The 26,702-nt window shown below is 46.5% G+C and overlaps 1 protein-coding gene across 1 annotated transcript in view; it reads right to left on the bottom strand.

Moving 5' to 3' along the window:
• Positions 1-11,611, bottom strand: part of RBM20 (RNA binding motif protein 20) — a 56,261-nt gene extending 44,650 nt beyond the window's left edge. The window contains exons 1-5 of the mRNA XM_032595154.1: positions 11,538-11,611; positions 8,236-9,313; positions 6,763-6,824; positions 4,435-4,529; positions 3,752-3,849 (exon numbers count right to left, since the gene is read on the bottom strand). Of these exons, the coding sequence (XP_032451045.1) occupies positions 3,752-3,849; positions 4,435-4,529; positions 6,763-6,824; positions 8,236-9,313; positions 11,538-11,611 (1,407 nt within the window). The remainder of the gene's footprint in view (positions 1-3,751; positions 3,850-4,434; positions 4,530-6,762; positions 6,825-8,235; positions 9,314-11,537) is intronic.
• Between the last annotated feature and the right edge of the window lie 15,091 nt (positions 11,612-26,702).

Here is a 26,702-nt window from a genome sequence, read left to right on the forward strand (position 1 = left end):
AACTGCTCTTTGCTCTACAAATATTATAATGGTGGAGTCCTGGCTGGTTCTGGCTTTACTCAACCAAATGCGTTTCTGAAAAGATGTCTGTAAGTAGAATGGGACCGAAAAAGCCCGGCACAGAACCAGAACACATTTCTGGAGGAAAAATGCATCAAAGCTTTTATGGGTTTTGTATGAGGGCTGGGAGGCGGATAATGGAGGAATTTTCCCTGTCCTCATGAAATATTTCTTATCCATTTGAATTTTCACAAAGAGTATGAATTATGCAAGCAGAAAAAAGAGTAGAGATGTATATGCAAAAGGAGCCCACTGGCCACTCCTCCAGCCTCACAAAGTGTCTTTTGGTAACAGAGTAATTACCCTTTGATGTATTCGTTTATCTTTGGAGGTCGGGACTTGTAGGCAGAAAAAAGAATCAATAATTTCTCCGAAGGACTCCCCTGCTACTTAACCGAGCCTTGCAAAGTATCTTTCTGTAGCCAATTAATCAGCTCTTCACTTCTCAGCTTCTCTTCAAATGTCAGTATTCGTGTATTTCCAGTTCTCCTAAAGACAGACACAAGTGCATTCGACGGACCAGAATCAGGTAGAAGAATGTGCCCATCCAGGCACTGATGATACAGGGACTGGTTGGGGCAGCCATTGTTCTTGTCCCCTAGGTGTCCTGGGGAAGGCTCATGTGACGAACAAGACCTCACAGAACTTATAAGACCAGTCAGGTGACGACTCTCCCCTTCACTGGATCTGTAGAAAATGTCTCCAAACAGCTCATCTTGGGGGACACTGTCACAGTACAGAATTCGGGTGCCAGGTCTCACTGGTCTCCTTGCCTTGCTCCATGGCTGATGTCTAGCTGAGGCCCGAGAAGTCACTGCCATCCTCAAGGCAGATTCAGATCCCGCTGAGCAGCGTGTAGAGTGGAAGTGGATAGAGGGGAGAGGAGTGGGCTCACTAAAGAGAGACTCATAGCAAGGAAGGAAACTCAGAAACCCTCAAAAGGCAGCAGCAGGGCTTGATGGTTACAAGGGAGGCATCTAGAGTCAGGTCACCTGGGTTCAAATCCCAGCACTTCCATTAAAGCCATCAGCTATAAGACTTTAAGCAAAGCACTTAGTCTCTCTGTGCCTTGGTTTCCCCACCTCACAGGGCTGTCTGGATTAAATGAGAAAATACAAACGAAGATGCTAAGAAATTAGGAAGCATTGGGGCGCCTGGGTGGCGCAGTCAGTTAAGCGTCCGACTTCAGCCAGGTCACAATCTCGCGGTCCGTGAGTTCGAGCCCCGCGTCGGGCTCTGGGCTGATGGCTCGGAGCCTGGAGCCTGCTTCCGATTCTGTGTCTCCCTCTCTCTCTGCCCCTCCCCCGTTCATGCTCTGTCTCTCTCTGTCCCAAAAATAAATAAACGTTGAAAAAAAAAATTAAAAAAAAAAAAAAAAGAAATTAGGAAGCACTGTATAAATGTTAGCCATCGTCATCAGCATCAGCCTACAATGCCCTGAGGTCCCCATCTCCTGCTGGCTGCCGGTGCAGAAAGCAAAGTGTTCCTTGTGTTGCTCCTCCTCAGGCTCAAGCCGGATGAGCTCCCATCTCCAGGCGTTTGGAGGAAGCTGCACTCAGAGCTTCCGAGTATTAACACGAATTATCGTGAATCATTATCAACACACATCATCAGATCGCTTGTGCCTGTGGCATGAGGAAGAAGAGTGCTTCCACGGGAGCCTGGCCATGTCTCTAGAGGAAGCAGACATGACCACAGGAATCACCAGACAGATCTGTGCAGGAGAAACACCACATACTGAGACTTGCCCGAGGTCACAGGAGTTCTCCCCTGGGCCGGCCATGGCTGTGGGGCAGTCACGTGACGACGTGGCCTGGGACAGGATAGGTTCCCACAAGCGGTTAAAAGGATTTGCTGCTTAGTAACAGCCATCGGTGCTTCTTACACACTGTGCGGCTAGCACGTCACTGTCCATCCGTGTCACGTTCAGTCCTCGTGACCGCTTTGGTCTGCCCTCAGCCTCGCTCCCACCTTTGGGCTCTGAACACCCATCAGGAGGCTCTGCTCGGATGGTGTGAGTGTTCCGAGATTTGAGGCATCATCAAAACGGTCAATTACACAAGTCTGGTAAGAACGCAGCTGTTTGCTTTACTTTCAAAAGTCTTTATTAGGGGAGTTATTGTCCCCATTTGAAAGGGAGCCTCAGCGTAATGAAGTGACTTGCCCGCAGCCAGTGAGCCTGTGTGCTCCAGAGTAGGGTTTGAACTCAGGTCTCTTGGCTCCACATCCGCAAGAAAGGGCTTCTTGTTCCCTGGTCAGTGCCGGAGGGTGGGGTTGCGGCACGGGACACACGCAGGGGAGTCGTCCTGCTCTCACTTCTCCTCTGCCGCTCAGTCCCTTCCCCTTTACAAAGGGGCTCAGTGGACATCGGCTCTCTTTCCCTGCCCAGATCCCTGGCCCACCTCTCACTGCCTGCCCATCTGGTCACAGTCCCCTTCCCCTCCCTGCTAAGATCTCAGAGCAGGGTTTTGGGCACAGACACACCACAGTGGGAAACAGATGCCGGGGTGGGGGTGGTGCTGGAGCTGCCCACACCCCTGTCCAGACACAAGGTCAAAGACAAATGACAGGCCTTACTACCCTCCCGGGACTGACCCAAAGCTGCACCGATTGGGCGTGGCCCTCAGCGCGGTGAGCGCAGAGAGGGAAACCACAAAATTCTCTTTCACCAAAACGTGCGTGGGCTTCCAGCTCAGAGCTCTGTCTCAGGGCGCTTATCCCGTTAAACATCACACACAGCCAGACACACGCAAACAGAAATCTCCGCCCAGGCAGGCCTCCCCACTCACTCATCCCCGGGGGGGCCTAACGCCTACGCTTCTCAGCCTGCCCTTCCGAAGCTCTGCATGAACACCCCCACACATGGAGGGGATGGCACTCGAGCTCGTGCTCACTCGTTGCATGAGGAGAAAGAGGCTACAACTGCTCACCACAAACTGAAAGAAATCCAGGCATGGCCACGAACACACAGACACGCGCCCTCTGGCAGGGCTGGGCCACACATTTTGTTGCACAGTCAGTTCTGGTTCTGCCTCTCCCACCTCCCTCCACATGTGCTGGAGTAGAAGCTTCTGGGGGAAGAGGCTACATGTGGTGACCAAACAGAAAAACCAAGAGGAAAGGGAAATTATCACAATAAGTAGGCAAAGGGGGAATGAAGCTTTTGAGTTTTGAGGGACTGGAGAGCATGTTGTAGACAGAAAGAAATGAAAACACCACTAAAAACAAGGATTTCACAGAAGCAACTATTTCCCCAAGGGGCCAACAAATCCCATCACTGCATGGTCCTTACTTTCAAACACATTTTCTCTTTCTGGTTCAACTTCCAGAATCACCCATCATAGGAAATAATCCACATGAATAAAATAGCAAAAAGTCTTACACACACACATACATACAAAAGCTCAAACCTTTTTTCCCCCTTAGACCAATGCTGAATGCTAGAAAGTCTATGTGTGCTTCCGATTTTAACAACGCATGTCAGTTTTGTGTGTGTGTGTTTCAATGCTAGCTGGACTGAAGAAAACACCCATTGACCTCTGCCCACAGGACACAGTTTCCTGCCCTACACAAAGCCACATCTGTGCCAACTTCATCCCAGCATCCTTTGCACCTCTACACCCAGGAATAGCGGGTGACACAAATGCTTTGATGATGACTATGACAGTGGAGAACATGCTTCTGTACTCACGTTTGTCCCCGGGGAAGCCGAAGGAAATGCAGGATTTGACTGAGCAAATGACCTTGCTGGAATGGCCGCATACGACGATCCAAGGTTTGAGGCATAATCTAAATGATAAATTACACCAAGTGTGTGAAATCCTAGTCATTTGCTTTACCTTCAAAAATCATGATTAAGATGGGGGCACCTGGGTGGCTCAGTTGGTTAAGCATCCGACTCTTGGTTTCGGCTCAGGTCACGATCTTGTGGTTCTTGAGTTCAAGCCCCACCCTGTTAGTGCAGACTCTGCTTGGGATCCTCTCTCTCTCTCCCTCTCCCATACTTGTACTCTCTCTCTCTCTCTCTCTCTCTCTCTCTCAAAATAAATAAACTTTATTTTTTTAAAAAAAGTCATGGTTAGGATGTAAATTGGAAGAAAAAAATTAAAATTTCCTCTCCATACATTGATTAGTGATTGGTGTGATTTTACCCCTGGGCATGTTGGAAACCAACAAAGCTTTATGTCTCTAAGAGCCTAGAGCGTAGGCCAATACATTTTAGTGTCTTGGGATCTGTCTGCTATACACACACACACACACACACACACACACACACGGCACATCAGGGAAGTTTGGCTATTAAGGATGTGACATAGTAAGCATTTGGGAAGCTGGTTTCTGCTTCAAGTGGCTGACCTGAAGGGCCTTACTCACCTTCAGAGTTCCCAGCAGGATTATAAACGGCTGTGCTGTTGGGAGAGGCACCCAGCGTTCCCTCTGCTGAACCGAGTATACACCGGATGCCAGCACTGGAGAGAGGTGGAAAAGGGGAACCAGTAACTCAATAAGCTAAACGAAGAATTACCATAGGACCCAGAAATTCCACTCCCAGCCAAAGGCCCAAAATAGTTAAAAATAAATGTTCAGGGGCACCTGGGTGGCTCAGTCGGTTAAGCATCTGACTCCTGATCTCTGGTCAGGTCATGATCTCACAGTTCATGAGATCAAGCCCTTCAGTGGCTTAGAATCCTCTTCTTCTCTCTCTCTCTGCCCTTCCCATGCTCTCTCTTTCTCTCTCTCTCTCAAAATAAATGAACTTAAAAAAAATGTTCAAACACTTGTACACAAATGTTCATATTAGCACTATTCACAATAGCCAAAAGGTGAAAAAACAACCTAAATATAGATCAAAAGATGAATGGATAACCACAGTGTGGTAATATACATATAATGGGATATTATTCAGCCATAAAAATGTGGTAAATACCACAACATAGATGAACCCTGAAAATATTTTGCTAAGTGAAAAAAGCCAGCAATCAAAGGCCATACTATTAAATGGTTCCATCTCCACAAAGTGTGCAGAAGAGGCAAATCCATAGGGACAGAAAGCAGATTAGTGGTTGCCAGTCTACAAGGGAGGGGGAAAGGGAATGAGCACTTAACGGGTATGGGGTTCGGGGGTAATGAAAATGTTCAGGAACCACACAGTGGTGATATCTGCACAACCTTGTGACTCTGCTAAATACCACTGAACTGTACCCTAAGTTGGTTAAAATGGTGAGTCTTACGTGACCTTTACCGCAACAAAAAAAGAGGGAGCCGGAAAAGGGAGACCCTTATGAAATTAGTTTTTGAGTTGCGATCAAATATATATAAAATTTGCCATCGTAACCATTTCTAAGCGTACAGTTCAGGGGCATGAAGCACATTCATACTGTTGTGCAGCCATCCCCACCGTCCAAGTCCAGGATTCTTTGTCTTGCAAACCGGAAACTGCCCCCACTAGAAAACAAACACCCCTCTTCCCCTGCCTGAGCCCCTGGATGCCACCATTCTACTTTCTGACTCTTGCAGCTCCTCCTGTAAGCGGAATCATCCAGTACGTGTCTGTTTGTGACTGGCTTACCTCATGGACCACAATGTCCTCAAGGTTCAGCCATGTGTCGCTTCATGTGTCAGAAGTCCCTTTCCTCAGGCTGAATGATATTCCCGCGTAGGGATATAACACATTGTTTACCTATTCATCTGTCGGTGGACATTTGGGTTACTTCCACCCACTGGTTATTGTGAATAAGAAAGGGGAGCCTTTGGAATGTGCTCATTTCAGATCACTTCACTCCAGCCGGCTGGTCACACCCTAGGTCATGTGACCTCTTCTCTGCCCGCGTTACCACAGCCCCCTGCTTACTGGTCTGCCCACAACCCGCTCCTGTCTATTCTCAGCCCAGCAGCCAAGGCCCCGCTCAGTGGAGCCAGAGGGCACCACTCCTTCGTTCAGCCCTCACTCTCAAAGCAAAACAAAAGTCCTGACAACAAGCCCAGGATCTCAGGACCAGGCCCTGGCACGTCTCTGGCTCCTCACTCCAGTACTCTGCTCTGGTCACACTGCTGCTGCCTGAGCATCCCAAAGCCACATCAAGTTTCCAACTTGCTGTTCCCTCTGCTGGGGGTACATGTCCGCCAGACAGCCAGGGGCTCATTCCCCACCTCCTGAGGTGTCCTCACTGAGGCCTTTCCTCGGCCACCCTATTTAAAGACCAGGGGCTCCTGGGTGGCTCAGCTGGTTAAGCGTCCGACTCTTGATCTCAGCTCAGGTCATGATCTCATGGTTCGTGGGATCAAGCCCCGCACTGACAGCGGGGAGCCTGCTTGGGATTCTCTCCCTCTCTCTCTGCCCCGGCCCTCCTCTCTCTCTCAAAATAAATAAACTTTTAAAAAAAGCAATAAAATAAAATGCAAGGACCAGCCCCTGCAAGTGCACACGTGTATACACACATGCTTCCTGCCCCTGCCCTGACGCTGTTTTCTGCTTAGGATTTACCACCAGGGATGCTATATAATTCACTTGCTTATTTTCTTTATCATCTGCTTCCCGTCCCCCAACCCCCACCGTTAAGTATAGGCTCCTTGAGGACAGGGTCATTTTCCTGTTTTGTTCTCTGTTTCCCCAGCACCTAAAACAGAATGTGACACACAGTAGGTGCTCAGTGATTACCTGCTGAACACACGCACGGACCTGTTCTCTCGGCCAGCACTTACTTTTCAGAGAAGACCAGGCATTTCTGAGCGTGTAGTTTCCCTTTCACATGCAGCTCCCAGTCCTAGACCGGAAGGAAAGGAAAAATGACTGAAGCAGAACTGAGTCCATGAGAAGGTAAGGGATGAGTGCAGGCTTCCCCATCAGGCAGGAGGCTCAGAGCCCAGAAACTGGACCAACCCTGCAAACACGTCTCCCTCCGCTCCTCCTCTCCCTCCTGGCTCCTCTCCACACCTGCCTTCCCATCTAGCCCTCACTCCATCGGCCAGACCCGCATATCCCTCGCTCATCGTGGACAGAAGCCCGGAATCCCAAGTCGGGTTCTCTCCTCCTCTCTCCGGGCACCCTTAGTCCCATGGCACCTCCCACCTCCCACTCCCTCCCTCCTCCCCCAGAGAGACCCCACCCATTTCTACGTCTGGTTGGGAAAATCTGGGCTGCAAAGCCTTAAGAAAGGCTTATGAGATGAAATCCGCCATCGCCTCCCAGTGTCAGCCAGCCCCCTCCCCGTGGGTGATAGGGATGCACCTGCACAACGTTACCCAAGCAGAAGTGAAGGACACACTGTGGTGTGACTTCCATTACATGGGGATCACTATGCTCTGCAGATGGGATGAGAGAAGAGAGGCAGCACAGCTCAGTGCTCAAGTGGCACTGATTCTGGGAGAGCCAGACCCACGTTGGAATCTCCACTCTGCCACTCTCTAGCTATGGGGCCCTGGGCAAGTCCTTTCCTCTCTCTGGGCCTCGGTTTTCTCATCTGCAACATGAGAATAATAATAGTATCTACCTCCCAGGATTACTGTTGACATATGGAAAGGATTTAATATATGTTAGCTGTCTGAATCATTATTGCTCTGGAGTATTCCACTGCATCACTAACACGTTTTGGCGGGGGGTGGGGGCGTGGATTTATACTATAATGAACCTTTGCTTAAGGGGCCCAAAGCGTATTACAACCACTGGGAAGGTACGATGAGGCCCCACCTCCGTCTTGCAAATGAGAAGCTGAGGCACTCTACAAAATGTGTCCAGATCTCACCTGAGAGGTGCTCTCTTGCCCTCATCCAAAATTCTTCCAGCGTTTTCCTCCCCTTCCATACTCAGTACAATGTACTCTGGGCATACCTCGCAGGAAGAGTCCTCCTCAAGGAGGCAGGAGACCAGGCCTTGAGTCCCTTCTCTGCCACCCAGGTGGGGTCACCTGATCCCCGACTCAGCCACAGCTTTTTCATCCATAAACATGGGAAAGAATCTCTTCCTTGCCTTAAAGCAAGGGACTGGCCCTGATACATTTCTGAAATGAACTTTGGTTCTAACCCCTATAATTTTAATCAAGGGAACTGATGGCAAAATGCTGCTACCTAGTCCCCGAAGGTGACAGTTCCTCGCTCTTGAGTAGCAAAGAGCAGGGTTGTGGCGGGGAGCACCCCCAGGCTCCAGCGGTGGCTCCCAGGCTATCTCGCAGGACTCACCTTCAAATCAAACACCTTCTTGTCGCAGATGCTACAGATGTGTGGGAGGTGAAGGGGAGCCACACCGTGAAAGTCATTCAGCTCATGAGCCTGCAGGGGCCGCACGGACAGCATCGCCTGCTCCTCCTTGGCCCGCCTCCGGGCACCGCTGAAACCCTGTTTGCTGTTGTTTAGCCGACCCCCAAAAGAAGGAGGGGTCCTGTCTGGGGTGGGCTCCTCGGGGTCATAGAGCTCATAGGGCTGGCTGGGGGGTGGAGGCCACAGGCTAGGGCCTGCTGTAAGATCGGGCTTGCTTTGGCCAGAGAATCCGTGGGGGGTCTCCCATTGGCTGTTTGGACCCTGCAGCAGCGGACCTACCTCGCCTTTCATGCCCCCGGCCTGCTCGGCCGCAAATCCACCTGCCACATGCGACCCTTGGGAGTTGGGTCCGTAGAAGTCCTTGGGAAAGGCAGCTTGGCCATCTTGCCCTGAGTGGCTGTAGTGCCCTTCATAGGTCACATTGCCCGTGGTAGAGGCCGTGGCTGGCAGGAAGCTGGGCTGACTGTCTGTTTCCGAGCCATATGCCTGGCTGGAGTTGGCTTTGCCATACTCATAGAATCCCGCCGCAGCAGGGGCAGGCCCAGTCTTGCCAATGCCCAGGATGACTGCTGGCTGGGCAGGGGTCTGAGGCAGGACTCCAGTGAAAGGATGCATCACCACGGCATTGGGGGGTTGGCTCACAGAGGGTACCGGGCCTCGCGTCTGGCCGGGGGGTGAGAAGGCAATGGCATTCGAGGGAAACCGGGCGCTGGGCATGGCCGCAGCATGTTGAGGCACCCCCGTATGGCTCTGGGGGGCGCTGATCACAGACGGATGCCTGAGCTGGTTGAAGAGAGGCTGGGACATGGCCACTTTGGAGAGGACTTGGTTCAGGACCGTGGCGGCTGCAGTATTGTTGGTGACAGCTGTCTGTGCCAGCTTCAGCCGGTGGAGGGTGAGCTGGGCTTGTAGCTGGGCCAGCTGGAGACTGGCAGGCGAAGGAAGCAGAGGGTTCGGGTTACTGACCGAGAACGGGTTCTTGTCCAGGAGCTTGGCGGCACTGCAGAAACACAAAAAGTCTAGATGCACAGCTAGTTTTCACCCAGGGAGCAAGGGGCTCTTTCTTTGCTCATCTGTGGTCCCCCCGTCTCATATAAAACCCAGGGCCCACCTATATATGAGTCTGCAAAAAGCCTGTACTCATGCATACATGTCAACGTTTTAAAAACTCGGATGGAAAAATTATTTTATGACAGAATGGTCAACCTCACTGCTAATCAGAGATACAAGCTATCACCATCAGAAAAAAAATTTTTGCCTAGAAAAATAGCATTTTTTTTTTTTTTTAGTAACAGCATTCAGGACTGGTAAGATAAGGCGGAGTGGACACAATGGTATTGATAATCTAGATTTGTGTGACTTTGTTAAAAGATAGTCTGGTAATATCTACTCATTACAACATACTCTTTGACCCAATAATTCAATTCTGTAAAACTATCCTAAGAAAATGAGCTAAAATGCAGACATAACTTGATGCCCAAAGATGTTTAATAATACTACATTATTCAAGAGTCCAAAGTTGAAAATTACAAATATCTGATAATGGGGGTGATGGGAGGGTTTAAACAAAGTACATTATGATATACCTATATAACAAGATGTTAAGGAACCATTTACTATCGTAAATTTCTACTTTACTCTGTAATATTTAAGACCATTCAAAAAAGTACACCCAACACCAAGGTTAAAATAGAAAACATTCCAGCCCACTAAATCCCCCTTGGTATCTGTTCTCTCCGTTCAAGCCCCACACCATCTTGCCAACGGTAGACACGGTTGTGAACTTGGTCAAGTCACTGTTTACAACAACAACAAAAAATTAGCGACAGGAGTAAATCCATATAGTCTATATGTGAAGTGAAAGAAAAAGCAGGCTACAAACTTGCATCCAGAGTATATCATGTGCATTTTTGTGCCAAACACATTTTCATCCTGATCCTCATTTCACATCCAAAAACAAGAATCAAGGTCCCTTCAACCCACTCTCAAACCCAACTGGCATGAGGAATAACACAAAAATTGCAAGTGAAGAATCTGAATTTGAAGTCGTCAGCAGTGGCAGGCTCTCACAGAAGCTTACTGTGGGGGTGCTCTGTCTGACATGTGCCTCTCATGGGAACTCTATTGGTTGGTTATGGGAACTCTGTTGGTTGGTTATGGTGTTTTCTTGACCAATATAAGATTGGATGTGTGGTTACCATTGTCAGGGCTCTTTTGTAAAACCACATTTTCTGCGTCTTCAGCTCCCCTTCTGGGTAGTGGGTAATCAGGGAAATGTGTTTGGGATGTGGATGAACTAGAATTCCCAGGACTTGTTAAAATGGGAAGAACAGGACTGTGCATTTGAAACTGGGATTACCATGGAGAACCCAGTCATACATTCAGTATGGGGAAGAAACTGCAAGGCAGGGACACTTCAGACAAGGTCCGCCCTGTCATAGGTTCTGTACAGAAGTCTGATGGAACAAAGAAAAGAGTCTGGGAGTGGGAACGGTGAGGAAAAAAGGGGAGATGTGAAAAGTGTGTGTCATGTCACAACCCTCCCACTTTGGAGACATTGTGAGGAAAGAGAGCTTCTGCTAAGGCCAGCACTTTGCACTGCTCTGAGAGAAAGGTGGGGCGCAGGGAGGAGGTGTGGAGGTGGTAGGGAGGAAAGGGAGCAGGAGAGAGCCTAACATTTACTGCACGCAATACTCCTGTGTGATCAATGCTCAGCCTGTCATCCCATTTGATATCTCCATCAGTCCTCCGGGGTAGAAAATGTTCACCCCAAATTTGCAAAGCAACAATCTAAAGCCAAGAGAGATTAGGTGACCTTCCTGTGAACACTCAACTGTTGGTGAATACAGGCGTGGGATTCAAACCCCAGCCAGGCTTTGAAAAGAAGAGAAGGGGCAGACGTGGTTAGGGATGCAGTTCTTCAGCTATCCCTGAGGACACCCTCTCCTCATGGGCTGCTCCATGGTTCTGTCTGAAGTGAGTTCTCAGAACATCAGGCACACCAACATTCAAATACAAGTGCAAAATACATGTCAGAGCCAGATAAAAATGATTCTGGATTACTCTTTCCCATTCTGTGAGAAATCGAGAACCTCTATAAGTCATTAAGGAGACGTCATCTTCACCCAGCTGGCAGCCCTACTGTGCTCCCAGGACAGAACAGGTTGACTGCATTTGAAGATATTGGAGGCCTGGGGGAGTCACGGTTAAAGGTGATTACAGACCTTTCCTCCTCTGGGTAGTTGTGCTGGGTGCAGCCAAGCCTTGATGGCCCCAGTGTGGCCCAGGCACAAATCATGGCAGCCGCAGAGGTGGGGAGGTGCTAATTGTCTGCGTAGGTGAGACTCTGAAGGGAAAGGAGGGTGGTCAAGAGTCTGATGATAGATTTCTACTTGTGTCGTATTAAGTAGCTGAGCTTTAGAAGAGCAATTAAGCTTAACTCAAAACCCTGCCCACACAGGGCCAACCGTTCCTACCAGGTTTGTCCACAACATAGCCAGTCCCTGCTAACAAGGCGATAATGAGGTGCCAACTTAGTTTCCATGACCAGGGTAAGACAAGGTTGGTTTTGTTTTTCCCAGAGAAGTCAGCTGTATTTTCTAAAACTGTGTTCTGGGCCGCAGGGAGTTCTCACAGGAGATGCCCCTTTGCCTCGGAAAGAACACACAAGGAAGAATGGTCTTTCCAACCAGGAAAGCCAACCTTGCTGGGTATTTGTAGGTCAGCCACAAGAAACAAGTGCTCTTCTGTAGTATGGCCCAGGTTACAGAGTTACCCATTCAGATGCAGCATGGAATGAGAAGTCTCACTTGATTTTCTTCCCAACATCTGCTGTGTCTAGCAAATTCAGATTGTCTCCAACCTTAACCAGCCTTAAGCAAAAGCGATTTCGCATGAATCATCAGAGCCAGATACCTCTTTTGAACTAAAGAGGCTTAAAAAGGAAAAGACACACCATCCTATTTAAAAGAAAGAAAGAGGGGCGCCTGGGTGGCTCAGTCGGTTAAGCTTCTGACTTCGGCTCAGGTCATGATCTCACAGTTAGTGAGTTCGAGACCCACGTCTGGCTCTGTGCTGACAGCTCAGAGCCTGGAGTTTGCTTCAGATTCTGTCTGTCCCTCTCTCTCTGCCTCCATCCTGCTTGCGCTCTTGTCTCTGTCTGTCAAAAATAAATAAACATTAAAAAAAATTAAAAGAAAGCAGAAAATAAAGCCCTAAAATCCTTAGCCTACAAAAGTTAATAACCTAAAATTCAGGTACATATATCAATCATATTTCTAAGCCGAAAATTGGGCCATGTGATGGCTGGAACTAATGTCACTTTCTTATATTCCTGCTATCTGAGTCTATCACTGTTACATCACTTAGCACACCCGGCTTCCTGTTAAAAATAATTGCTTATGGGGGTGTTTGCGTGGCTCAGTCAGTTGAGCCTCAGACTTCCGAATTCACTCAGGTCACGATCCCAAGGTCATAGGATCAAGCCCCACGGCCAGCACCTTACATGGTAAAGTGGACTTTGCAGATGTGATTAAGTTAAGGGTGATGAGACGGAGAGATTATCCTGGGCCCAATGTAATCACAAGAGTCCTTATAAAATGGAGGCAGGGGGATCAGAGTCTGGGAGAGAAGATACGAGGACAGAAGCAGAGGTGAGAGACCAAAGAAGATGCCACACTGCTGGCTCTGAAGATGGAGGAAGGGGCCATAAGGCAAGGAAATGAATTTCCCCTAAAGCCTCCAGAAGGAACCAGCCTTACTGATACCTTAACTTTGGCCCAGTGAGACCGACTTTGGATTTCTGACCTCCAGGACTGTAAGATATGAAAGTTGTGTTGCTGTAAGCCACTAAATGTGTGGTAATATGTTATAGAAGCAACAGGAAACTAATATAATCCAGCAGGAAAATTAGATGTAAGAGAAGCTTCCACTCAGAGAGGCAGTGGTGGGGGTGGGGGGTATTGGCTGGATCTTACTGGTAATGAACAAACTCGTGACCACCTCCCCCGGGGTCCTAGGAAGCACAGATCATCTGACTAGGTGTCCATCCCAAGACCCTGTGGCAATTCTTGCCGGGAGCCAGAAAAGCCCAGAGATCTCTTCCTTTTCAAAGTCAGCTTTCTTTACCCAGTTGCGTTAAGCTTTGAATTGCAGACTCTTAAGGATCAAATCATCCTCTCACCCCCAGAACAAAGACAGAAAGTGATCTGCCCAAAGCCAACTAGCTGGGTAGCAGTAAGACCTTAGTGAGAACCCAGATCATCCAAACCAGCTTCTAGTGCTTGACAGAAAAGCCTTACCTCTGAAAGGCCTAAATAAGTCCCAGAACTATCTATTTCACCAAATTATCATCTCCACCCATGTTTATCTCCCTGCCCTGTTCAGAGAGATACTGACTACCTTTGATATGCAAGGCACTCCCTGAGCACCAGGGAGACATAAAGCTACAGGCCCCTTCTAGAACCCCCACAAGCCCTGCACAGGGGATAGCAGGGGAGGGGGTGGGGGCAAGGTTCTCTGCATCTGCCACATTTCTTCCCCTAAACCTGTACAGTGATACAGTTTGCAGCCAAGGAGTTGAACCACGGACCAGGGAGCAGGGAGTGCCGCACGGGGAGTTATGTAGCCTGGGCATCTGGCACAGAGCTGGAACCGCCTATCACTCAGCACAGCCACTGTGACTCACCCAGGCCTCTGCAAGGCTAACTGCCCCCAGGGACGAGGTTGCCTTTCTGAGCCATTCACTGTTAGGAAGAATTCTCGGTGCATAATTACATCAAAAACTTGGGCTCCAGGCTCACTTGACAGCTTTTTTAAATTAAAGCAGCATTTCTCTCAAGAGTTGTAAAAATAAAATACAACATAAAGGAAAACTAGTTGCCTTTAAATGCCAGGATATTTAGGAGAACCAGATGAAAACTGTTTCTAATGGTTTAATTCCGTAGTGTTGAAAGGATGGGCAACATATTGTGTTCACTGGGAGAGCAAAACAGCTGTCTCGGTTTGAAAATGCTCATTATTTGTCCCAAAGCTCTTTCATATGTTATTCTGAGTCCCAAGCAGGATGCAATGATGGGTTAGTATTTGTGCACAAGGAGTGAGGCAGGGCCGTTCCTCGGTTCAAGTCAGGGACGGTCCTGAAAATTCAGCAAGATTTTTGTGACATAATCCATCCGGTTCTGAAAGTAAGGGAGAGCAACCAAGACGCGGGCAAGGGGCTGTTGGGCCTCTGCTCAGAAAGAGTCCTTCAAAGGGGCCAATGGGGCATTTATGTGTTTGTTCATACAGCCCACATGGATGGAGTGTCTGTTATGTGCCAGGCAATGAAGCTAGGTGGTGGAGATCCAGAGATGAACAAAGACGACGTTCCTGAGATCGCAGGGGAGACAGAGCAACACAGAGGGTGTTGAGTATTCTGAAACTGCCTAAGCACAAAAACAGTAAGGCACAAGAGGAAGTGGTTCAAGCCTCAGACGTCTTAGAAAAATGTAGTAAAGTGAAAGAAAAGGCTGTCTCAAGGGCTGTCCCCGAACTCTGAACAAAGACAAACATTCTGGACTAACTGATCTAGCTACAGATGCAAAGATGCATCCACTGTTGGTGAAAGGTAGCTGTAGGGTGAACTGTGGTCGGAGACTCAGGCTTCCAGCTGCCTCTTACTGGTTGTATGGGTTGTATGATGGGGGAACACCGCTCAATTTTTCTGACACTCAGAATTTTCTCATCTACAAAACGGGACGGTAATCTCCACCCAATGTGACACAAACCTGGACAATCAGAGCCCCTGGCCATAATGACTGGCTCAAGGATGGACACTCCCTGACATTTTGTTGGAACTTCTGGAAGACAGGCACTCTTTGGTCCTGCCATGACTGAGTTGCTATACTGGTTAAATTTAAGGCACCACTTAAGGAAAACCTGCCTGAGAATAAAGGCGACCCAAAGACACTGGCCCGGGAACAGCGGCACGGGCAGCTCCTGAATGACCTCATAGGGATACTTGGAGCCAGTATCCCCTGCATCTGCTTGGCCATTTCTGTACAAGAATCAATGCATTTCCTTTATTTGCTCAATAAAAATAATGTAATAAGAAAGCCAACCTACCTGAACGTCTGTGTTTAATCCAGATGGTTCCCCTCCATGGCACCGCGTTGACTCAAGAGTTCCCTGTCACTCTCCAGGTTCCTCTACACAGTGGACTGACCATAAGGCCCCAGCAGCTGGAGCTCCAGGGTCACTGCAGGGGAAACTTGGGCAGCCACTTTGGTGGGATTATCTGCCGACCAGAGACACCTGCTTCTTGGAAGTTTGAGACACAGAATGCTCCTCCCTTCTTGGTGGAATAGGAGTCTGTACCATGGTCAGTAGGCCAGGGTGTGAATGGGGTGCACGAGTAAGGTCCCCACAAGGGCACGGGATACACAACAACCTTTTACAGGTACACAGATCCAGCTCTGGCCACACAGGTGCTCCTGTGAGCAGGGGATATAATGCCGTGACCCTCACCAGGGGACAGTTTCTAGCTGACTGAAACACCATTTTGTTTCCCAGTACCTAATGGGCCATTTCTGCTACACTAAGAGCTGGCTTTATAAAAGGCATTAATTATCCTGTTAGGAGAAAAGAATCATTATTAAAAATACAATGGTTCTTAGTCTTCATTCATGTGGAGCAAAGGAGGGTATAGAGTGAGTGCCAACTGGGCTGTGGACTGCCTTGTAGGACACGGGGGTAGGAATCAGGCATCGTGAGTTCTAGACATAACGTGAGGCTTGTCAGCTGGGTCACAGTGGACAACAGACTCCAGCCTCGGTTTCCTCAACTCTAAAAAGAGAAGTCACAATCTTTTCTTGTTTACGTTACGAGGATTGACATGGGATTAAGTAAAGAGTTGCCAGACCCCTCTGCAAACTGTTAGGTGCTGTACAGATGTCCAGAACATTATTGGAAAGAGAACATTCTCTGTGTGATCACAACCCACCCTTCCCTTTCTGAAAACATTCCTCTACAGAGGAAGTAATATTGTCACTCAGGTCCTTGCAGATCATCTCATTGCCGCTAGGATTCGGGGTGGGATGAGTTAAAATCAGTTCAGCCATATTTATGGAGTGGCAGCCATACCCATATGATTGTGCTCTGCATTCTGGACGGAGGCAGGGATGGGAAGGAGCACTGCCCAGAGGCTGAGGGCACAGGTTTCAGAGTTTGTGTCAAAATGGGTTTGAATTCCAGTTTGCGACTTGTAAGCTGGGGGCTGGGGGCAAATACTTAATCCTCTCTCACCCTCAAGGTCCTCATCGTTAAAGCTGGGATGGCTACGCCTGAGCAACGGGCTTGTCCCGAGAGTTGTGCCTAAATTGTTCTTCGTAGTTCCTAGCATACAGTAAGCATTCACGAAACAACGTATCAGTGACCGTTACTGCTACTAGTCTTTCTACCATCGTCATAGCCCTGAGCATCACTATTACCATCACTGTCACTGCTGCCATTGCCGTCACCATTACGACCCCCTACTGTCGTCACCATTACCATCACCATTATCAATATTACCATCACCATTACCATCACCGTTATCATCACCGTTACCATCACCTTTACCACCACCATTACTATTGTCACTCTATTATCATCACCCATGTCACTCCATCAGCATTATCGTCTCTATTGGTATCGCCATTACCATCACCATTATGATTGCCATTACATCACTAATACTATCTCCATCACCGTTGCCAACACCGGTATCATCAGTGCACATGGCAGGTGAGCTCTGCCAGGGCAGACAGATAGAGATGGAAGAGGAAAACACAGAGAGATGTAAATATGGAGAGGAGGGAAGTAAAAACAAGAGAAGAAGCAGGAGTGTGGATTGGGACTTGGGGAGAACAGAGAGAGCTAACAACAGCTGCTGGGTGAACTGGTAAGTAGTCAGCAACGGACGGAAAGGGCTGTGGATTAAAAACAAAGACGGACGCAACTGAAGTTCAGCCATACAGATGTGTGTGGACTCACAGCGAGCTTTGCCCCGGTAATGTTCAGCCACCCGGAAGCAGAAGCCAGGAACCACACAGCCCAGAGCACAGCAGTGCCTAAGCCAACCTGAATGGACACATTTTCAGTTAAGCACAGTATCTTCCAAGATAACCCAGCAGGGATTTAAATTCATTTCCACTTCAACACAGTTCCCTTTCCAGGCCAAGCAATGAATGTGTCGTTTCTTCTCATGTGCTAAGATATAAAATAGAATCCAGGCAAGAGAGCTCATGACCAGGTGAGAGAATGTTTTCCAGGTTTGGTCACACCTTCACTGTGTGGCCAAATCAAATAAAGGGCAATGCTTAGGGCTGGGGCACTGCTGAGTCCTGCCCTTCCATTGTCTCCTGGGAGCCGAACTTCAAATCCTAAATTCTTGACTCTATTGTAACACTTACAAGCTAGGTCAGGATGTGAACCACCGGGAACAGTCCCTAAAGGCCAGGTTACAAAGACAAAAATGATGATACCAGGTAATATTGGAGCTAAGGTTCAAACTCTAGCTGACTGTCACAAATGTTAAGAGCAAGAAAGGCCTTAGAGACCGTTTCTGTTTAATGCACTCATCCTACAGAGGAAAGAAGTGAAACCCAGTGAAGTTGGTGTGATATGTGATCACCCCAAGTCCCAGAGCTGGCTAGAGAAGAGCGGGACTGGACCCCGTGTCTCCTCATTCCTCAGGGCTAATGTGGCTTCTAGTCTTCTCCTTTGTGAGAAGAAGGAGGTCATACATTTTTTGATAGCGCTCTTCCTGGTAACGACAGAACTACTGGATTATCACTTAGCGAGGCCTCTGTGAGTAATATCAAGATTACTGGGTCAATGCTGGCGTTATCCCACGTGTGGGCTTTAGCCATGACAGTACCATAGAGCGATCTGTAACAGCGTGGCGCCTCTTGGAGGCATTCGTAACTGCGACGATAATCCTACCATCTCTCTCCTGTTCCATGTTTTTTTAGTTAGGTTGTTAATCAGTGTTTTCTTTCACCTCATTAGCTATCTGATTTCCAGGATGACCAAATGGGAAGGAAACTCAGATTTGACCATTTCTGGTTTCCATTACAAAGACTGAGACCAAAAAAGGTCTTCCGGAATGCCCGAAGGCATCCAGCAAATAAGGGATGCGGAGCAGGGTATTACTTCAGGCCAGGATTCTACCCTCTGCCTACACATTCATTAAAGGGCGCTTCTAAAACCACATTCCTGGCTCTATTTCTTTGGATGTGGTTTGTTTTACAGGGGTTTTGGTTTGTTTGTTTAAAGGTACTAAAATACAAAGAATTTTCCTCTATTCTGTGGTTTTTCTCCCAATGTGTCACAGTATTTTATTTTATTTTTTCCGGCTTTATCGATATATAATTTTAAGTTTTTTAGTCAAGTAATCTCTGCACCCGGTGTGGAGCTCAAACTCGCAACCTTGAGATAAAGAGTCCCATGCCCTTTTGACTGAGCCAGTCAGGTGCCCCACCAGCTTTATTGATATTAACATTGTGTAAGTTTAAGGTGTACAAATAATGGTACGACAAATGCAGATATGCAAAATGACTGCCACAGTAAGTTTGGTTAATGATTTACGATTTTATTTTAAATAACACATTTGGTGTTATTAAATGAACAGTTTTCTGTACCATTGTACTCTGTTCCACTTTCATCAGAAGATTCTCAGAACCAGGGATGTGCAGTCACCAAGGGGCCGCTAGCGGTTCCATAACTCACAAGAGAGGCCTGACTTTCCTGCTGGAGTTACTAGAAGTGCTCAAAATGTGCACAAGGGAACCGATGATGTAGCAAATGCAGAGCAAAGAAGAAATATTCTGCTAAAGTCATAACAGGAAAGACTTAGAGCAGAGACAGAATTAATGTCAACTTATCCACCAAGAACCATGTATTCGTTTCTTTTTCTGTTCCTTCTTCTGTGCCAGTTTTCTGTCTTTAAAATATCCTTGGGGCACCTGGGTGGCTCAGTCGGTTGAGCATCCCACTTCGGCTCAGGTCACGATCTCACGGTTCGTGAGTTCGAGCCCCACATCGGGCTCACTGCTGTCAGCACAGAGGCTGCTTCGGATCCTCTGTCTTCCTCTCTCTCTGCCCCTCCCTGCTCTCACTCTCTCTCAAAAACAAACAAACAAAAAACCTTAAAATAAATAAGTAAAATAAAATACCCTTTTCTTTTTAAATTTTTTTTTTTAACGTTTATTTGTTTTTGAGACAGAGACAGAGCATGAACGGGGGAGGGGCAGAGAGAGAGAGAGGGAGACACAGACTCGGAAGCAGGCTCCAGGCTCTGAGCCATCAGCCCAGAGCCCGACGCAGGGCTCGAACTCACGGACCGTGAGATCGTGACCTGAGCTGAACTCGGAGGTTTAACCGACTGAGCCACCCAGGCACCCCTAAAATACCCTTTATAAAATGATAGTCCTGTAGGTCGTAACTTATTTTCAATATTCACATTTGGCTTTGTTTTCAACTTTAAAACCTTAAAAATATGAAGAATATAACAAATCTTTATCATCTTTACAAGTTCACTGCCTGCCCATCACCTCAAATTAACAAATGCTATGATGATGGTAATTTTTTTTCCCCCTCAGATACTTTTTATTTAAAAAAAACCCAAAACTATACAGATAAAGTGGAAGTCCCCTTTGAGACTCTGCCCAGTCTAATTCCACCTCTACCTCCCTAGTGACATCCACGTGTGGTGCATCTATTTATTGATCTGTCTGTCTCTCTCTAAACATAGAATAAAGTATAAAAATAAGAGACTTATCTATACCTGTGTGTGCTCATAAACCAGCATGTAGGACGGGGTTCAGCAGTATTTCTCCTAAAGAAAGAAATGCACATTCTCTCAAGTTTCTTTTAACACAGTAGGGCCTGCAGGCGGTGTATGGTGAAGTAAAAAAAAAAAAAAAAAAGAAATTGCTGAACTGGAAATTGGAAGACCCAGGTACCACAGCGGCTGCTTGCTCCCTGTGGGACTGGAGGCCAGTCAGTTTCCCTTTTTATGTAGAATGAGAAAAGCTGGATGAAAGGACCTGCAAGATCTCCTCCACCTTTGAAATCTGAGAACTCTCAGGTTTAATTTCCTCATCTGTCAAGATAATAATTCTGCCCTGCTAAGTTGCTATAAAGAACAAACATGATATGCAAGCACTCTGTAAAGCAAGCTGATGCTGATGACAGAATCAAATAATATTAAATCATAATATCATAAATATTATAAATAAACACTATTTAATAATAGATCGTTATTTGTATATACTATATGATGTTAGTAATATCATATAGTATGTAATTGATATACAATAAATGCAAAATACTACAATTTATAATTTATTATTGTTACGTCTCACAAATTAAGCGATTATAAGCTACCAGAAATACCTTTTAAGAAACTATTGTCATATACGTGGCTCAGATAATATGTGTTGCAGGCCAATCAGCATGAAATAACTTAATTTCTTCCATCCCTGTTCTCCTGGGCAGTTTAGCACAAGAAGAGGCTCTCTTGACTCTGTCCATGAAGATTCAGTGATCCAAGTACCAAAAGTGCCTCATTATAAGATGTTCTCTACAAAGGCATTCCACAGACCAAAGGAGCCTTTTACAGTGAAATTCAGCTCAAATCTCTTTCAGGGCTGGAGTTGGGTTTGCCTGAGACACAATTTTTCAGAAAATTCATGTTGGGCAGAATTTCACTGGTTTTGTGCAGGCTAAAATTAAGGGAGTTGGATTGACTTCTGGGGTTAAGAGAGATCTTTGTTTTCTCAGTAACATAAAATAGGGTAACCTCTCAACCAACAAACTTTTCTGGAGAACCTCAGTCTTTTGAGATGGAAAAACAGTCTTTTGAGATGGAAAAAGCTGTTTGAAATGTATATTTAAAAACTGCTATACAAGTTCCCCAAGGCACCAAATGTTAACGTTTATACATGCAAATGAAGTATTTAGGGGTTTATAGGCCAAAATTGCCCTCCTGAAGGACAACATGCAAACAAACATGAATGCCTTTGCATATATTGTTCTCTCTCCCTGGAAAACCTCTGCCTATTCCCCCTCAGGGTCCTTCAACATGCTGCTCAGATGGCGCCTCCTCCAGGCAGCCTTCTCTGACTCCTGCCCCCATCCAGTGTGTGCTGATGTCCCTTCTGTGATTCCCCAGAATGCCTAGCTGCTCCGGTAGCCTCAACTATACTCTCTTCTAGCTCCTACCACCCTCTCTCATAATCGTCCATTCAATGGCTCATCTGATGTCCTCACTGCCCCGTGATTATTTTGAAGGCAGGAATTATGTGTTCTATTTCATGTCACAGTACCTGGTACATGGTTGGTGTGTGGAACCATTAAACACTTCTGTACAAGTACACAACTGTTCCATGCGTATGTGTGTGGACTTAGTAGTTGTGTATCATATTCTCAATTTGGCTTCCTGGCTAAATGTTTCATATATGCGTTGCTACAAGGCTTTAAAGATGAAGCTCTGTGGACAATATGGATTAGATTCAGTCTCTGACCACCATCAGAATTATGTAAATACCACAACCACACAGAGTACAAAATTCTAAAATATTCAACAAATAGACAGTGTTTCCTTTTAACTGAACCTGAAGAAAATGCGATTTTAGTGTGTGATCTGAGAAGATGTAAGTGTCTAATCTACATGATTCTGAGATAAAACACATGCTCTGGGAATGGCCCCTATGTTCTCCTAACTTTATTTTCGGTAATTTATATCACTGAGATTTTTCTGGTAAATGTACAAGGATGATTATAAAATGCAAGCCAATTTTATTCTATTTATTTTATTGTTATAATTTTTTTAAATAGGTTTCATGCCCGGCATGGAGCTCAACCCGGAACTTGAATTCACAACCCTGAGATCAAGACCTGAGCTGAGACAGAGTCAGAGGTGTAACGTGACTGAGCCGCCCAGGCGCCACCCACCCAAGGCAATTTTAAATCAAGGTAAAATTTCAGAATAATTTTTAAAAATTAAAATTCTCAATCAATACAGCTGTTCTCTTCCCAGAGTTGTCTGACTATTAGCCTGGACATTTTAACCAATGTGACTTAAACCAAATACTAGAAGTCTATACGAAGCTGAAGAGGCAGTGTGGAGTAGTTTGGGTGGGGTAGCACTGTTTGGCTCGTAAGTAGACCTACTGCTTAAACAGGCTTTGCCCCCAATAACTGTACATCTGATTGTGGTCATTTCACCCTGTAGACCTTAGTTTTCTCATCTGTGAAATGGGAGGGTCAGATGAAACATTTTTAAGGTCCCTTTATGCCTTATGATTTTAGGATGGTGGGTGTTTTCTTAAAGCTGTCATTGATAGCACAAGGAAAAGTCAAATTCATCTGGTCATGGTACAGTGATAGATTTCTGTCCTGGGAGATCAGAGTTTCTAGCCTTTCCCCCTCCCCCAGCTCTGGGTGACTTCAGAGAGAGGCATTTAATCTGCACTAAACAAACCTGTCTGTAAAATGACAAGGTGAAATGAGGGCAGTAGTTTTCAAGAGTTAGGTGGGCACTGGGAGAGCTTCTTCTTTTTTTTTTAAATTTTTTTTTTCAACGTTTATTTATTTTTGGGACAGAGAGAGACAGAGCATGAACGGGGGAGGGGCAGAGAGAGAGAGGGAGACACAGAATCGGAAACAGGCTCCAGGCTCTGAGCCATCAGCCCAGAGCCTGACGCAGGGCTCGAACTCACGGACCGCGAGATCGTGACCTGGCTGAAGTCGGACGCTTAACCGACTGCGCCACCCAGGCGCCCCTGGGAGAGCTTCTTCTAACACAGATGCTGGACTCACCCCCAGCTGCTGTCTCAGGAGGTCCAGGCAGGGGCCTGAGAATTTACTTACTTTTCTTTTTTTTTTTTTTTTTTTTTAATTTTTTTTTTTAATTTTTTTTTTTAACGTTTATTTATTTTTGAGACAGAGAGAGACAGAGCATGAATGGGGGAGGGACAGAGAGAGAGGGAGACACAGAATCGGAAGCAGGCTCCAGGCTCTGAGCCATCAGCCCAGAGCCCGACGCGGCGCTCGAACTCACAGACCGCGAGATCGTGACCTGAGCTGAAGTCGGACGCTCAACCGACTGAGCCACCCAGGCGCCCCTACATTTCTAACAAGTTCAAGCGATACTGATGCTGTACTTTGAGAACCACTGGACTAGACTATCTTGAATCCACCTTACAACTCCAAGAATCAATGGTGAGTTACAAAGCATTCGGTAACAACTGTATTTTTAACAAGCCACACCTGGGGCGCCTGGGTGGCTCGGTCGGTTAAGCGTCTGACTTTGGCTCAGGTCATGATCTCGCAGTCTGTGAGTTTGAGCCCTGCATCAGGCTCTGTGCTGACAGCTCAGAGCTTGGAGCCTGTTTGGGATTCTGTGTCTCCCTCTCTGCCCCTCCCCCGCTCGTGCTCTGTCTCTCTTGCTGTCAAAAATGAATCAAACATTAAGAAAAAAAATTAAAAAAAACAACAAGCCTCTTCTATCTCCTAGGCACCCAATACACCAACAAGGGGCCCCCTTTTTCACAGGGGTTTCAGACACTGCAAGAGTAACATCCAGGGCACTTGCCACTACTCTACCTACCTTCCTTTAAGATAGTCAGTCGACATGTTCAACAATATTTGGCCTCCTGGAATCAAAACACTCTGGGTTCATAAAACCTCCGGCAATCTAATTAGTTCGTTGACTGGCTTAGCGTCACGTTATCGGTTGCTGAATAGGAAAAAAGCAAGCTCCATTCACTCTGAGTTCACCAATGCAGAAAACAGAAGGATGAGACTCCAGAATGTCAAAAATTCTTCAGTCAAGCAACATTATGAGAAATATCAGGAGAAAGTCCACCTTCCAAACTCACCCTATGCTAACAAAAAGTGTTTGACAAATCATCTTTATTGTTAAACTTCAAATGTGGTGGCACTGAAATCACTTGGGGTGTTTTTAAAACACTAATGCTTGGATCATATCTCCATAGATTCTGATTCACCCTAGACATTGGGATTTTTTTTAATGTTTACTTTTGAGAGAGCACAAGCAGAGGTGGGGGCAAAGAGAGGGGGACAGAGGATCTGAAGCAGGGTCTACACTGACAGGCTGACAGCACAGAGCCCAAACGTGGGGCTCAAACCCACAAACCCCGAGATCATGACCTGAACCAAAGTCGGACAATGAACCAACTGAGTCACCCAGGTGCCCTGACACTGGGATTTTTAATAGCTCCCCAGGAGAACTATTGTGAAGCAAAGTCTGAGGCTTGCCAGTCTATAAAGGAATAGAATCAATCTGTTCTTCATTACTTTGAGCCACACAAGCCATTTTTGTCACCACAAGCAGCATGACCATTTGTTTTCAATTATACTTAAGAATAAACACTGAACTTTTTATAAGCCCACAAACACAGTGGGCAATCAACCGATTTTTCTTAGCTATACACTGAAGCATCTCTCACATGGTTTGATAAATATTTTTTGTGGCAAGACTTTCTCCACAGTACACATATAGTTTCTGCTGTAGACAGCCAGATGATGATTGCCACGGGTGACCCTAGCTTTCTAAATTTTAAACACCTTGAAGACCTCATCCACGCCCTAAAATCTTTCAAATTCCTGAGTGTCTGCCTGGCTCCGTGCCGGGCAAATTAGAGGCACTAAACAAATACTTATTCAACTCACTTGAATTTATGACCGCCTCTAAGCATATGGGAACGGAGGTCTTGGACGTGTATGCTCAGCGTTTCATTGTGAAGTATGAGGCATACATTTCCTATGTGTGTTGGGATCATGCACTATTTAATTCTGTTAAATTCCTTAGAGCAAATGAGAATATTAAGGTTGGAACGTTATAAATACACCATGGAACTATTTATTTGAGAAAGCTTCCATTTCCCAATGTTGATGAAGTTTCTGGTGCCTTAAGACACATACCTTTCTGACTACAGACAACAAATCACAGGTGCCACCCAAGGCAGAGAATATTATCTGTAGGTTACTTCTGGCTTTTGTCTCTATTTAACACAGCTGTGGCCATAGGAAAGCTACCGAAGGGAAAAGATAGAAGATAAAAAGCAGCAGCCGTTAGATGCAGCCATCTTGGTTACGTCTGCACGTGCCGTTCTAGTATTTTCTCAGTTCACCACAAACTAAACCTGCGGCTAAGATCCACGGAGACTGAGGACTGCCTTGGCTGAGGCAAGAAAGAACGGTTAAAATTCGATGGCTGACTCTTCTTTCACTCCAAACTGCTCTCCGGCACTTTCCTCTGCTACCCCATGCATTGCTAATTAGGAGCAGTCAACGCTGGACATGTACACAGTCCTCTATGGTAAAATTGATTATTATATTACTATGGAAAAGAAGGAAGTCATTTCGTTCAAAATATCAAATTCCACAAAATCATACGTGGCAGCTGTTAGTGGATGCATGTGGGGGAGGGGCAAGTGTGTGAAAATATCTACCCTTCAGTTTTCTGACATCTTTGCAAAGAACGTGCAACATAGAAGAAGAAAAAAGATTCCAACACATATAAGGCAGAAACCAATGAAAGCTACATGATGCATTTTTTTGAAGGTTAAAAAATTCCCATGAGGTAGGATCCATCACACACACTATTTTACACGCCATTTTACGAGTATGGGTTTGCTTTTCCACACTTGCCAGAAGAAAACCAGTGCTCCTGTCCCAAACGTGTCGAGGAGACTTTTAATTGCATCAGACAGAGAAACGAGGTGAGTCATGTTTGGTTGTGCATGAGCCTACTCACAGATCAGCACAGTCATGTCCAAATGTGCTCCCTGAACCTCACGACAGATGTTTATACACTTGCTTGCTTGCTTGGGGACTATGAAAATAGTTTTGTTTTGAAATTTAACTTTACTTAACCTAATAGTTGCTGAAACACGTATTGCGGGTCCTTCAGAGGTGCTTAGAAGCAACTTTCAAGCATTCTTTCTTGGCAAAATGTCCCGTGCTTCCGAATCCTAAGACCGTGCTCCCCTCCCGGGTCATGAGCCTGACGGCACTCGGCAGACACAAGACATTTCGAACGTTCATTTTCCATCGCTGACAAATTCCAGCAATCAACACCAAACACCTCCGCCTTACGAGACCCCCCCCCCCACACACACACCCCATCATTCATAAGATTTCGGGATTCCGAAAATGCCCGCTCCCTCAGGTCTGATGATAACGCGATCTGTTTCCCCGGTGGCCACTCAACTTTTCTTTATAAGAGTTTAGTAACCAGAGTAAAAAGAGCATCTAGACTTGCTGACGTTGGGATCGCTGATTTCGCTGGGGTCATGGGGAGCTGTTTTAGGTCACATGTTACCCTGCCGCTGTGAATC

The sequence above is a fragment of the Lynx canadensis genome, chromosome D2, assembly GCF_007474595.2.
Source record: "Lynx canadensis isolate LIC74 chromosome D2, mLynCan4.pri.v2, whole genome shotgun sequence".
NCBI lineage: Eukaryota > Metazoa > Chordata > Mammalia > Carnivora > Felidae > Lynx > Lynx canadensis.